Source organism: Amphibalanus amphitrite, unplaced genomic scaffold (assembly GCF_019059575.1).
Source record: "Amphibalanus amphitrite isolate SeventyFive unplaced genomic scaffold, NRLGWU_Aamphi_draft 000680F_arrow, whole genome shotgun sequence".
Classification (NCBI taxonomy): Eukaryota; Metazoa; Arthropoda; class Thecostraca; order Balanomorpha; family Balanidae; genus Amphibalanus; species Amphibalanus amphitrite.
The window spans coordinates 140,367-154,542 of NW_024882174.1; the positions used below are offsets into that span (position 1 = coordinate 140,367).

The following is a 14,176-nucleotide window of genomic DNA, read 5'->3' on the forward strand; positions in this document are numbered from 1 at the left end:
TCCTGGACAATTCTGACGGTTCCGGGTCTAAGAGGCCAGGTTCCTCCTTCATCCACCTCTGTTTTGGGTTGAAAGGAAGACGGGTCCTACGGTCATAACAGCTTCACTACAGCACCGCAAATGACGCCTGATGGCAGCACATATAATCAATATGCGGCATTTGTTGATTTAAATATCAACAAGGTCCTTCAGAATGACATCTGACCGTAAAATCAACACAAAGGAGACTTGCTATCCGATTGCACGGTAAACGTATGGATCATATATCCCGAACCACTTTTTGTTAGGCCCTACTGAAGTTATTTCAGGTCGTGACTCGTGGGATAATTTATTAGGATTCAGGATAAATATCATTGGAGCCAACTCCTCCGACAGGTGGCTGGAATAGTGCACATACAGTTGCCAACATGTCCATTGTCCACGCATGCGTGAGCCGTGAACTACCCAGTCATGTGGCCCCTTCTGTCTTGTGCCATGGTTTATACCAAAAGCAACGGCTTATGGCCCAGTCCAAGACCATCAACAGGTGGTGAGCTGCTGGTGTCCCCCGTCTATATTAAACGGTAATAGCAAGGGTAGGGTAGACTCAAAGACAGTGATCGGAAGTCTGAGCTGACCTGAGCTAAGTGGAACTGAATCTCCTTGCACGGGCCTGACTCGAGCCCGGAACTGACCGGAGCTGGGTCGGGAGGGGGTTGACTGCTCGCACGGGACTGACCTGAGCTGGGTCGGGAGGGGACGGACTCGGGCCCGGGACTGACCTGAGCTGGGTCGGGAGGGGACGGACTGCTCGCACGGGACTGACCTGAGCTGGGTCGGGAGGGGACGGACTCGGGCCCGGGACTGACCGGAGCTGGGTCGGGAGGGGGTTGACTGCTCGCACGGGACCGCCTCAGGCCCGGGACTGACCTGAGCTGGAGCTGCCGGTGGCCGCCGCCCGCCCGCTGGCTCCCGTCGGGCTGGGACGCCGCTCCGACTGCTCCGGAGCCGGCGGGGAGGCGCGCTCAGATTGACTGGCACGGCTGGCCGGCCGGTCAGCGTCGGCAGCGGCCGACTGGCGTGACTGACGACCCGACTCGCGGTCCGCAGCTGTGGGACACGGGGCGGCAGACACGGTCAGACACGGGCCGGCACATAAAGCCCGACACAGGCCAGCAGACACGGTCAGACACAGTCAGACAGGTCAGCAGACATGGTCAGATGGACGGCCAGACGGATGGCCCGCCGGCCAGACACAGACGGAATCTACACTAATACATTATTGTATTTATTTTTTAGCACTGTCAGCAGCTAAAGAAAAACACTTCGAAATAAATCGAACAGTTATAAATAGAAGTCGGTGGGCATATCACCAACACAGCTATCGCTGAACAGGGCAACAAACAAACGGTACTCGTGGCAGCCATCAGCCAAAGCGTTTGGCCAACGAGGACAAACCAAAGACTCACCGATAAGGGCGCGCGCCGGGTAGACGCGGAGTCCGTTAAAGGCGTTGACGACGCGCGCGATGTGCGGCAGCTGGAGCAGCAGCTCGGCGCAGCTGCGGTAGCCGCGGCCCTGCCAGTCGAGCGGCTCGTCCGGCGCGGCGGCGTCGTGCAGACCCGGCAGCCGGTCGGCCGGCACGCCGTCCGGATGGGAGAGCAGCACCTGCGCCAGACGGCCGGCCACGCGCGCCGGCACCGGCTCCGGGCTGGTCCGGCCCGACGGCGGCTTCTCCGGCCGCTGCGGCTGCGGCGCCGGCTTCGTGGGAGACTGCGGCGCCGGCTTTGTTGGAGACTGCGGCTTCGACTGCATCGGCGGTTGCGGCTTGGACTGCATCGGCGGTTGCGGCCTCGACTGCATCAGCGGCTGCGGCCTGGCCTTCGGCGCGTCGTCGTCTGACGGAGATGTTTCCAGCGACCGGTGCCAGTAGTAGGAGGACGACTGCTGGGAGCGGTAGTTGGGTGGCCGCGCCGGCGTCGAGCGGCGCACATACCGCGATGCCAGCACGCGAGCCGTGGCGCCGCGCTTCTGCGACGGCTTCTGGCGCTCGACCATCTTCTGGATGTGTGCGGTGGAGCTGTCGGCGACGGCCGTCACCAGACAGTCGCCGCCGGGCAGCAGCTGGCACCGGCACACGTCCGGGATCGACTGCAGGAAGGCGCGCGCCGTCTGGAAGCCCAGCTGCCGGAACGGCAGCGGGCTGAACACGAGCGACTGGTAGTCGCGGTACAGGTCCTGGATGGCCAGGCCCGACTTGGCCGAGATGAGCAGGCTGCGCACATCGCGCTTCACCTGCGCCATCAGCTGCTCCCGGTCGCCGGAGGACGCCATCGCGAGCGGGGCCTGCGCGCAAAACACCCTCGTCAGACATAAAGATCATGAACAACTGCTACTCACTGGGAGGGCGTATCTTTTGAGGCAACAAGCTCAAGCCGGAACCGTAAGTGTTAACTGAAAATGTACTCCTCTATACAGGAGTTCCGCACAGCTAAAAACAAAGCCATGCATAACGCCACGTTAGTTCGGAACTGTGCCATCCGGTATCAGTTTCGAAACAGCTGAAATGAAATTCGAATAACTATGTACGTGTAGGTGTTGACAGTTTTTTTTTAAACGAGGGCCACTCCATTACTGATGACAGCATCTAAATAAGCTACTCGCAGAAACTTGAGCTTAAATACAGCTACAAATAAAACTTTGTTCATCAATCGCATGCGTTTTCCGCGACGCCGCACTGTAGCTTTTATTTTATGAATTATGTATTAATTTGTAAAATTGTCAAAATGGGGAAAGTTTAACCGTAAAATGTTGCCTTTGATGGTCTTCACTCTTCAGAGACCTAAACGTTGACCTGAGCGATAAGTGGCAGTTATGCTTCCGAAAGAACTTTATAAAAAGCTATGGATTCACGATTGCCTTTTCTATCTTTCTTAGTTTCTGAGGTTGGGTTAAAACGCCATCTTCCCTTCCCTCCTACCATAGCGAAGTTGGGTGAGACCCATACCCGGGCGCAGAGCAAACATACGGGTTTTAAATCACTCAAATGTTCCTACCGCCTATGACAGTTTGCAGTTTTAAGCACGGTAGAACTGACCTTGCGACGTCTGTTGAGCGGACGGGACGGGCTGAAAATACGACTGGATCCGACTATGCCCCGCGACACGATGGATACTGTGTGTCCCCCTCAAATGGTCCTGTCCACAGGCGCCGCCACCGGCGGTTCTGACGTCACAGAGGGGCGCGCTCAAAGGGAGGCAAACAGGCGCTGAGGGACGCGGCGAGGACCGTGATTAAATTTTGACAGGTTGATGGAGTTGGAGACGGGAGAAGGCCCGCTGCAGTTTGCTGATCAACACTACAGACCCACCACCCGATGAAATCGCCCGCGCTCGATGGCCGATTTACAGGAATATTTCATTCAGACATCCAATTTCTAATGTAAGGTAGGTACTAGGCATGCTACTGTCATGGCTATCGACCGGCACAAGAGGCGACAGGTCACCTTTTTAACCCGCGCCCTGCTGGGGGGGGGGGGTGTTTGAACACCCCCCTTGTGGTTTTTCGCGAATATCTCAAAAACGACGGCGCGGAGCGCCGCCGTTTTTGTTACACCTTATCATACATCAATTCTACACATGTTGTGAAAATTTCAGACCAAGGTCATTCAAGGTCAAGTCACCAGGTCACTTGAAGTGACCTCACCTCATAAAAAGTTTCAATGTCTGTCATAGCTACACCGAGTGACCGATCGCTTTGAAACTTTCAGCGATTGCTAAGAGCAATAGCATGTACAAAATGTATATCTCAGAATTTTGATATCGATGACCTAAGGTCAGGTCAATTTTGCGACCTCCCCATAAGTCAATGGGAGTCAATATAAGTCAATGGGAGAAAATTGAAATGCGCCTCTTTTGGACAAAAGACATTATAAACACTCCCAAACACCGAATTACAAGTGGTTTAGACACACTGAACATGAAAATGTTGTCCGTGACCCTTGTTTATGCCCTGAGGTCATCTTAGGTCACGAATGGTATCTAACAGTTTTTCGCAAATAACTTTTGATAGAGGCATGCTAGAGCGATGAAAACGCCTTAGATGTGTTCAGCTCGACGATACGGATCGACTGATATGCAACATGACCCTTTCCGGTCAGGTCATGACCTTGACCTGAGGTCAAATTTTCAAGTTGACCTTTCAAGGTCAAGTTATAGTTCATTCGATGCGTCTTGACGAGAGGAACACGATGACGGTAAAAGTAAGCTCGTACAAGGCTTGAGTCAAAAGTTATTGCAGAAAAACTGTTTCCGAAAAAAATCGGCTATTTTTGCAGTTTTTGCCCCTGCATGCAAAACCGTTGACGTTAGGTCAAATCTGAGAGAATTACTCAGAAAGGGCTTTAATAGGGCTATCGAATGCGCTTTTCCGCGGCGCTGTAGCTCTATTGGTTTTCGAGTTATGCGTTGGCTTCTTGGAAATTTTCGACATTCGACCTGGAAATCGGCGAAATTTTGCCTTCAATGACCTCTGGTGACCTGACCTTTGACCTGACCAAAAAAATGACCGAAGTGATTTCGTCATTATTTTTGACGCTCTTTCGAACGCCGCCTTCCGCGTATCGCTACGTAGCCCAGGAGCCGAGTTACAAGGGGGGGGGTGTTCAAACACCCCCCCCCCCCCAGCAGGGCGTGGAAATCCAGGACCCCCAGCCGGGCGCGGGTTAAGATCACGGTCGCACGCGCAAACATAATTCCACTGCGCCCTTCTCAGAAATGTCTCCACTTTACCTTTGAAATAGCCTGCAGTAGATGCTATAGGCTTGAAGTGTCCCCAACTAAGCACGCTGATAAAAACGACTCCAAACGACGCTATTGTCTCGAGAAAGAGATCACCGGTGAAGGTCATTTACCCCGCGTTCGATGTCTCTCGGACGGCGAAGATTCTACGCCGTCCGTCCAATCACATTTCATAACCGCAGCCGAGCCGCCGCTGACCTTGGACGGGATTGGCCGGACGGCAAAGAATCTTTGCCCTCCGGGAGACATCGAACGCCGCCTTCGATTGGGGTCATGGAATTTTGAGTGTAGGTGTAGAACTGATTAACTCGGCTCGGTGGTAGTGGAATTTACGTTGTGATACGCTGCTCCTTCCGCGAGTAATTCGTGAAAACCGGAGGGATTCATCCGCGATTGAAAATTGACATAGCACTGCAAAACGAGGACTAAAAAATCGACTGCTGAAGTTATTCTACATGTACCTAAAGGTTTATGAAATTCACAGTATGTACGCCAAAATATGGCCATAAGACCCAGGGATAGAGAATATACGATTTTTTGTGCTTGAGCACCCTCTTAAATTAACATATTTCTATATACATAGATTTAAAGGATGATGTAGTAATGCTCCAGTGGTGCTTGCCTTTCATCTGAGACACAAACTGTTTTGTGTAAGTTGCGAGGACAGTGATGCTGTTGGGAAAGCGTAGCTGTATGTGCTTTAGCATGCAAGAAGTTATCTCTGCCAGTCGCAAGGTGCTAGAAAAGCACCCCCTTGAATTATGAGAATTATCCACCTCTAGCGATAGGACTGTTCGGCACACCCCATGGAGGACGTTATGCTTTGGCCCTTCTGCTATGCCACCAGACAGGTAGCCAATGAGCGCCAATCAGGCCTTACGCCGATGTATCAAGACCCCATGAGCTGTGCTTAGTATACGAATCAGATTTAAAGTCATATTCTGTTGCAAACACCAAACATCGCAGCAGAGCGATTCGTGACGAAATGCACCAGCGGCCATAGACCCGGGAACAGGGGGGGGGGGGGCAGCGGGGGCGCTTGCCCCCCAACTTGAGAGCCGAGGGGGCGGCGCCCCCTCAACATTGAGGCAGCGTGAAAGGATCTTTCTTCCCTTTTCCGGACTTCTTTCCTTCTTGTTTTCCATCTAAACATCATCACACGGCATTTTCCTAGCCATCTGAATGGTTTCTGCTGATACAGTATCGATTTCACAACATCTGCTATTGTCATCCCGCTTTGGTTTGGGCCTGGCCTTGGCCATGAGTTTGGCAGGCCAGATTTTATACTAGACCATTTTGAGAAAACTTTGAGAAATATATAACGTACAACGGTGGTAAAATCGTTGCTATAATATAGGTATAACACAGTTTACCCGCTCCGGGTGTGAGGGAGGGGTGTGGGGCAATGAGTGCACTGACGCACACAGCCGCTATCCGAGTTCAGAAGTGGCCAATACCCTAATTTTCGACAAATTTTAAAGCGGGCCTTTCTCACATTTTCTGGTCGTAAATTGATCAGACTGTATAAAATATCATCCAGAAAAAATATTACTCATTCTGGCACAGATTGGTGGGCTCCCAAAGTACACCGTTTTGTTTTGCTCTGTGAGACCGAACTTGTGCTGCGATTTTCATGTAAATGTTGACGAGTCTCCTGTCATATTCTTTGCTTGAAAATGCGTAAGTAAGATATCAACTAAAAGGGGAAAATGTGCGGAATCCATTGGCAATAAAAGTGCATCTAAAAAACTTCCCACTCAGTAATTGCAAGCTAATTGTTGCACACTTGCACAAAGCAGAAGGGCTTGAGGATTTCAATATTTACATAGGCCTACCAAAAAACGCACAGCGTGCTTCACATCGAGACAACGTCCATAACATATACCGTACAATTGTGATTCATTTGCTGAAAAAATTAGGTCGGCATCACACCGCCGGCAAAAGTTATTGCAGTTTTAATGACGCTAGGTCGCCGCCCGGCCGACCCCGGTCAGGTCGGCCGGGCGGCGGCCGTGCAGCTGACGTCCGTGCGGTTCGGCAGCTGACCAATCAGCTGCGAGAGAGGAGCGCGGTCCGTCTAATCGCCCCCGGCAGTTGCCTGTGCGGAGGGGTGCTCGACGCTCGTGTCGATTGCATTTGTTGGTTGTCGATTGTCGATTGACTTGTGGGTATACTTTCTGGTGACCAATAAATGTACGTCGTCTTAACTGAATGTAGTCTGATCAAATTCAATAAAGCAAAAAGACATCCAGCCAACAGAACATCGTAAGAATGTCCGATTTGGTTGATAACATTCAGAGTTTTTGGGAGCAGCCATTGACCAGAATGAACCTTATTGGCTTTTGTACGTAACGTTTGCATTGCTTTTGGAAAGTTTCAGTCATATCTTCAGAAATGGCAATGTTATCGGCTTTTGCATTTTAACGTAGTCGGTTAATCACAATTTTCGATATTGCAAAGGCAATTTCAGTACGTTCTTGACATCGAAAACCAAAACGAATAGCATCATCGTGTTCAAGAGCTCAAATTGCATCCGATGCACATCTTTTTTGTTGAGAATGTTCAACTTCAAAATTTGACCTTTTTGACCTCGCCGTGACCTGACCTTCATTTGTCGAATGGAAAAAGTTTCGAATCGGACGACCCAGATAACATCATTTTTAGATGCTTTTGCCGAAATGGACCATTAAAGATGTGTCGCATGACCTTAAAGATGTATACATTTCCTTCCATGACCTTTTCCATGACCTTTTGTGACCCATGACCTTTCCATGACCTTTTGTGACAAAGTTAGGTTTCGTTTGTCAGCTATTCCTATCAGAAGCCGTTTGAATTTTTAGTATTGAACGAGTAGTTTCGAAGACAGCAGGGAAGCTATGCAGAATCCCCTCCCGAGTCACTATAACGTTATGGGATATACCCGTCATCCGCGGATTACAAGCAAAAATATTTTTACGGCAATGCTGGATCAGCAGGATGCTCATACGTTTCCATACGTGACCTTAAGGTTTACTTCACATATGATAAAAATTCCTTGACAAAATGTCAACTGGTTAACGAGTTATCGCATTTTGGCCACTTCCGAACTCAAATAGCGGCTGTGTGTGACGTGGCGCCCTCGGAAGGCCGGTATCTATGGGATTAAAGCTCAGCGACACTAAGGGCTTGTCTGATGCATTTGGTTATCGGTAGCACCCTCAGAATCACCGGCGTATAGGGCCCTCAGAGCCGCCGGTAAGGGGCCTTTAGAGGCATTGGTATGGGCCGCGATGCAGGTGCCGGTTCGGGCGCACAGAGGTGCTAGTGTGATTCTCTCAGAGGCGCCGGTGAGGGTCCTTACAGGCGTTGCTCTGGGATCTCATAGACGCTGGTGTGGAGCCGTTACAGACGGGTGTGGGGTCTTTAGAGCTGCTGACGCGAACCCTATACAAACCAACAGGGGGAAACCCAACAGGAACTACAAACCAACCAGTGACCGGCACGGGGCCCTTAGGCCGGCAGAAGAAGTCTTGTGGGGTCCTTAGAGACCGGCTTGGTACTGTCAGACGCCGGTGGGGCCCTCAGGGCTCAGAGTCACCGGTGTGGGGCCCTCCAAAGTTTCCAGTGGGTGGCCTTTAGATGCGCAGGTGTTGACTGTTGGGTCCTCAGAGCCGCCGATATAGGGCTTTAGCACTGGTATAGGCACTCAGAGTTGGGGTGTGTGAAATGCTCAGAGACACCGGTGTGGGCCCTCATAGGCGCCGATGAGGGCCCCCTCAGTTGCCGTTATGGGACCCTCGGAAAAATAAGTGTGTGACCATCACAGGCGGGAAATGCCCCTAGAACTGGCCCCTCATAGGCCGGTAAGAACTCTCAGAGGCCAGTAACGGGCCTTTGGAGACCACCGAGGGGCCCTTAAAATCTGCAAGATTCCCTCAGAAGCCGGCGTGGGGCCCTTGTTGAGATTTTAGTGTGGTTATTTAGGGCCCATAAGGTGCACTAACGAGACCTATGAGGCCATTCTGAGTCGAAATATGGTCATCGTTAATCCTCAGCGGTCAAATGGCACCGCAGGTCCTCTCGGACCCGAGGGTCCCTTTCAACCCGATGGGTGGGGGTGGGGGTGGGGGGGGGGGTACGTGTCCCCTTATACCCCTAACTACGCCACTGCTTCATATGCATCATGTCAGGCATTTTAGGCTCGCCCCCCCCCCCCCCCAACTTGAAAATCGTTCCCGGGCCCCTGCACCAGCCTGCAATGTAGTTGCTCAACCCGACCGCGCCGGACAAAAACTTCAATAGCGCCGGTCTGCCCTGTGCTAGCGCCTAATTCTTTCACGGTGTGGCTCAGAAATGGTTAGGGAATGCTATGGTATGGTGCACTAACGGGCACACACTGTGCAAACTGCTGTAGGTGAAACGAAAGCAAATGTTTTTTTAATAAAAAACTGCGATTGCAACATGATGACAAATGATTAGATCACTGCCAAACCGAAAGATACGGCTTTTTGTGACCCGTCATTAGAAGCAGCAGGCTTTAGAGATCATTGACATGCATAATGTTTGCAGTTTGTACCTATTAAATGAACGCACTTTAGCGGCGCTTGAACTTGCAAGTTTCTGAGTCATTTTACGACATAGAAAATGTCACGCCTTCTGACAATCAAACACGACACGAGGCCGGTTTTGACAGAAACATGAAAATTATGTGATTTCAGATGCGCCAAACATTTCTTTGTTTAGCCATATAGCGATTTACTCAGTGACTTTTTGGTATTTATGGCCAGAGGTGGATCCAGCTCAGAGTTTTTTTTTTGGGGGGGGGGGGGCAAACCATAACAATTTATCAATTCTTTCCATGCCTCGTCCAAAGGCGTAATGTTAAAATTATGCCGTTGGGGGGGGGGGCAAATGCCCATTTTGCCCCCCCCTGGATCCGCCATTGTTTATGGCCACTCGTGAACCCCATTTGCATCACTGTGCACCCGTAGCTCCCCGACTACATGGGCTGCGGTTTGATAGCTGCTGTCCTCCCAGTGGGCTTGGTCATTGATGATGAGCCCCGCGTCCAGGTCGTGGATCCTTGAGAGCTGTTTAAACGAGGTGTGAGGAAGCTCGCCAACGTCTTCGTCGCGAGAGCGGCGTTTATGGTGTCCACTAAGGACTTGTGGGGCGGGTCCTCGTCCTCCCTCTCCTGCAAGTCTATTGCCCGCACCATGCCTTGATTGGGCCCGAGGGTCGGGGTCTAAAAGCTCCAGTCACCAGCCGATCACTCAAGTACTACAGGTGCCAAGTGACGGCTGAAGACCGGGACTGTCGCCTTCGACAGCTCCTTGTCGGGGCAGGTGTAGAACGAGTTCAAGGTCAGGTCCAGAGCCGGCGCAGTGGCGGGGAGTAGAGTCCCAGACCAGGCGGCGGCGGCGGCGAACGTGCAGGCAACGAACAGCGCACAGCGTCTGATGACCTGGGCCTCGGCCGCCGTCAGCCGTAACTGCTCCTTGAAGAGGAGGACATCAACAGCGCGGATGGCTTTTGCCGCCATCCACCTAACTCAGTGGAGTACTCTGGGGCGGAGAAGCGGATGCTGTGCTGTGGAACTCTGCCGAGAGCAATTACCCAGAGCTCCAGAAGTTTTCGATAGTCTTCCCGAAGCTGGGCGTAGTTGAGGAAGCGATGAAAGCTGACCAGCAGCTCATCCCACTCCCGAACGTCGGCGGCGGCGAACGCCACCGGTGTGATCCTGTCAATGAACTCCCAAGCGCCTTTGAATCTCTTGAATGGCTGGATGTCGAGACCGCTCGAGATTCTAGGGTAAGTGGAGAAGGCCTTCTCTAGGACCAGCTCTTACACGTGGTGCCGGCAGGCCAGCTGGAGGACGGGCCGATTCAGCTTCTGCTCGATGAGGGCTAAAGCCCCGTTCACCAGCATGCTGTTCCCCGTCGTGGTGTCGAAGCAAAAGGCCACAGATCCGCTTCTCCAGCCCCTAGTCCCCAGCACTGTGAGCATGGCCTCCTGTGCTTGGATGGTTTGGGAATGGCAAGGAGCTTGGCCACCCCAATCCCCTCTCCCCAATACCAGGACCAAGAGTCGGTCGACGTTCCTTCTCTCGGGGTTCAGGGCCGTGTTCGGGTCCGCGCAAAATATTTTGCGGAGTGTACACATGCGATGACGTCAGCCGCCTGGCACCGCCCATGTTCTGCCCCCTCTCCGCCGGCCCGCAAAGCCGAGGGACACGACACGCGGCGAACCGTGGCGCGGATGGACTGGTGGGTTTCGTTCAATAACTGAGTAAAAATGCGTTCAAATGTATTAAATATCAATGTGCCACTGAAAAGAAAGATAATGATACCAAAAAAACACCTTACTAACCAATTACAATAAGAAATATAGCAGGGTTAACTTAAATCCGCACCACTTTCGCCTCCTGCAGCTACTATTTTCTTCTTGCGCAAAACTGAAAGATTTTGCGTGAGCCTACGTCACACGTGTGACGTCATACGCCAAAGGGCGGAGCTTGGCACCCGAGGGACCCCAACTGCGCATGCGTGGTGCAAAATTTTACAAGAGGATACGCTGCCCGAACACGGCCCAGGACTCGCGGTTCAGCCAGAAAGTTGATAGATTTGCATAAAATGCGTATTAATTCGATGCAGCTCGTCACGGGGAGTCAAATGGTGGTCTTTGTTTTGCGCTACGAGGTCTAGAATTGCTAAAAATTGAGTTTGAAAATTTGACGTCATCAATTTTGAAGTTTTTTTCGCTATGACTTGGCCAAAAAAGAGGTATCGATCTCAAATTTGGTATGTGATAGAAGGCGGTCGGGACTATCACACACACACACACACATATATATATATATATATATATATATATATATATATATATATATATATATATATATATATATATATATATATATATATATATATATATATATATATATATATATATATATATATATATATATATATATATATATATATATATATATATATATATATATATATATATATATATATATATATATATATATATATATATATATATATATATATATATATATATATATATATATATATATATAATATATATATATATATATATATATATATATATATATATATATATATATATATATATATATATATATATATATATATATTCCGGTTTTACGAAATTCCAAAAACTTTCTGGATTTTTTGGTTATCATATTCAAAAAATCTATTTTTTATTTTTTGGGGGTCAAAATCAAAAAAATTCAAAAATCCGAGATAGCAGTTTTGTAGCCCTTTAAATTCTACACCTTTTATGTCGAAAACATTTTTCTGTATCTCTAAAGCTGTAGGTCTGACAGCTCTTCCCGCGAAACCTTTTTTTGGGTTGAAAATGGCAAAAATGATGTCACTCTGACGTCATTTGCGGCCAACTATCATAACCTTAAAAAATGGTCACAATGTGCAATAGCTGCTCACGGGAGGGTACAGTTTGGTGACGATTGGCGCAGCGGTTCTGGAGATATATCGAAAAAACCAAAGGGGGGGGGGGGGCAAAAAATGCCCCCCCCCACCACCTGGAAGGTTAATGACCGCACATGTCAATCCAAATAGGTCTAAAATAGTTTCAAAAGGTTGATTTTTTCCCCAAAGCTGTCAACTTTGACCTCAATTCGAGACCCCCAAATATCACTATTTTTCAAAATCATTTAGCACATATTTTTTATGGAGATGGAACCAGAAAATGACCTGCACGCCTAAAAATCGGATAAAATCAAATTCACCCTATTGCTGAGTACCTACCACCCTAACCTTTATAGTTAAAAAAGTTTCACTTATCTAATCATACTTGTCACAATGAATGTTCAAGGCTAGTGTATTATGAGGTTATCAAGGTTAGGTTAGGTCAGGTTGTAGGCCAGACTGGAAAACATCCATACACTACGCCGGACGCCCGTGAGACCCTCTTGCGCCGAAATTCGGCGCAAGCGATTTTGCGCTGAAATTTCTGTGTGATTTGCGCCAAAAGTTAGGTGCCCATTTGTGCGAAAATTAAGCCCTTTTTATATAAAGCACATGTGAACATCTACCGATCAAGGATATATGAACCAGACAGAGTGTTCCGGGGCCTTGTACGCTCTCCCATGTTTGAGCGTCTGAATGAGTTTTTTGTTTCCACGGAAACCCATAGCTTCATGCGGTGAGACAAAGCTGGAGCCGTTAGTTCCGGGGCCACAAATTTGTGCCGATGTTAATATCGGCGGAGCAGTGTGTTCGAGGCTGACGGGAGTCAGCGAGGGCCGGGCAGCGGAACAGCATGTGCTCCGCCACATCACTCTTTTCTCGGCACAAGGCGCAGAGCGCCCCGGGGCACCGCTTGTCTGGGCACTGCTAGCACGCCGCGGAGTGGAAACAGCCGATTCGGTGCCGTATTGGAGCGAGCGGCCCCAGTGGCCCGCCCTCATCTGGTGCACCGAAACGGCATCCTCTCGTTCCTCTCCTGGGATAGGGAGCGGCGGCGTGCTCCCGAGGAGTGGCTTGAATAGTGATTCTGAGCAGTTGTCGCGCTCTGCGCCGCACAGTGCGATGCGAGGCCGCACAGCTAACCGCCCTGGTCAGCGAGTGGGCGTTTGAGGGCAAGGCCTGTTTGGCCTGTTTTGCCAGGTCGTCCGCGCTCTCATTCCCCTCGATACCGCAGTGGGCAGGAATCCACTGCGGTATTGCTGAATGCTGAACGACGCTTGGCGATGTTCAACAAGGCCTTCTTTACCTATCTCCACGCCGAGGGTTAAGGCCTCACCTGGGCGGCCGCTTCTCCGCTGAGATCGAGCGGCTCACTAGTTCCAGCACGCGACGACCGGGGCGGGGACGTCTCGTCCCGAAACCTCTCCAGAGCCGCCCGCGGGGCGAATCTGCTGCTAGATTGACCAGCGTACCGCATGAATTCGGTGATCGTATTTCGCCAAAAAATTATGCGACCGCCTTGCGCCGAAAAATTCGTCCGCCGCCATGCGCTGAATTCGGCGCCTGCGAAGTTACGCCGGACGTGCGCTGAAATTTTCGGCGCAATCCCGCCACTACGCCGGACATATTCAGCATAATGTGTATTTTTTTCCAGTCTGGGTTGTAGGCAAGAAGGTTCAAGGTTAGGTTAGGTTGTAACTTGTAGGTTATGTTAGTTTGAATGTTTGAACGTTTTAGATTGTAGGTTGATAGGTTTGTAGGTTGATAGTTTTGTAGGTTGTAGGTTGGTAGGTTGCAGGTTTGTAGGTTATAGGTTGGTAATTATGTTTTAAGTCAGTACCTAGGTAAGGTTAGGTGGTATTAGTATATATTAGGTCCGAGTGGACAATTGTGACGCTGTTGATACAAATATGTAACAGCAAAAATTTTAGGTTTTAGGTTAGGTCAGGCTGTAGGTTTGTA

General features: G+C 50.1%; 1 protein-coding gene across 2 annotated transcripts in view; it reads right to left on the bottom strand.

Moving 5' to 3' along the window:
* The window catches only part of LOC122364512 (tudor domain-containing protein 5-like), a 42,623-nt gene that overhangs the window by 27,278 nt on the left and 1,169 nt on the right, over window positions 1-14,176 (bottom strand). For both annotated transcript variants that reach the window (XM_043334945.1, XM_043334944.1), the window contains 2 exons: window positions 1,449-2,325; window positions 910-1,089 (listed from right to left, as the gene is read on the bottom strand). In XM_043334945.1, the coding sequence (XP_043190880.1) occupies window positions 910-1,089; window positions 1,449-2,313 (1,045 nt within the window). In that variant the 5' untranslated portion in view covers window positions 2,314-2,325. The remainder of the gene's footprint in view (window positions 1-909; window positions 1,090-1,448; window positions 2,326-14,176) is intronic.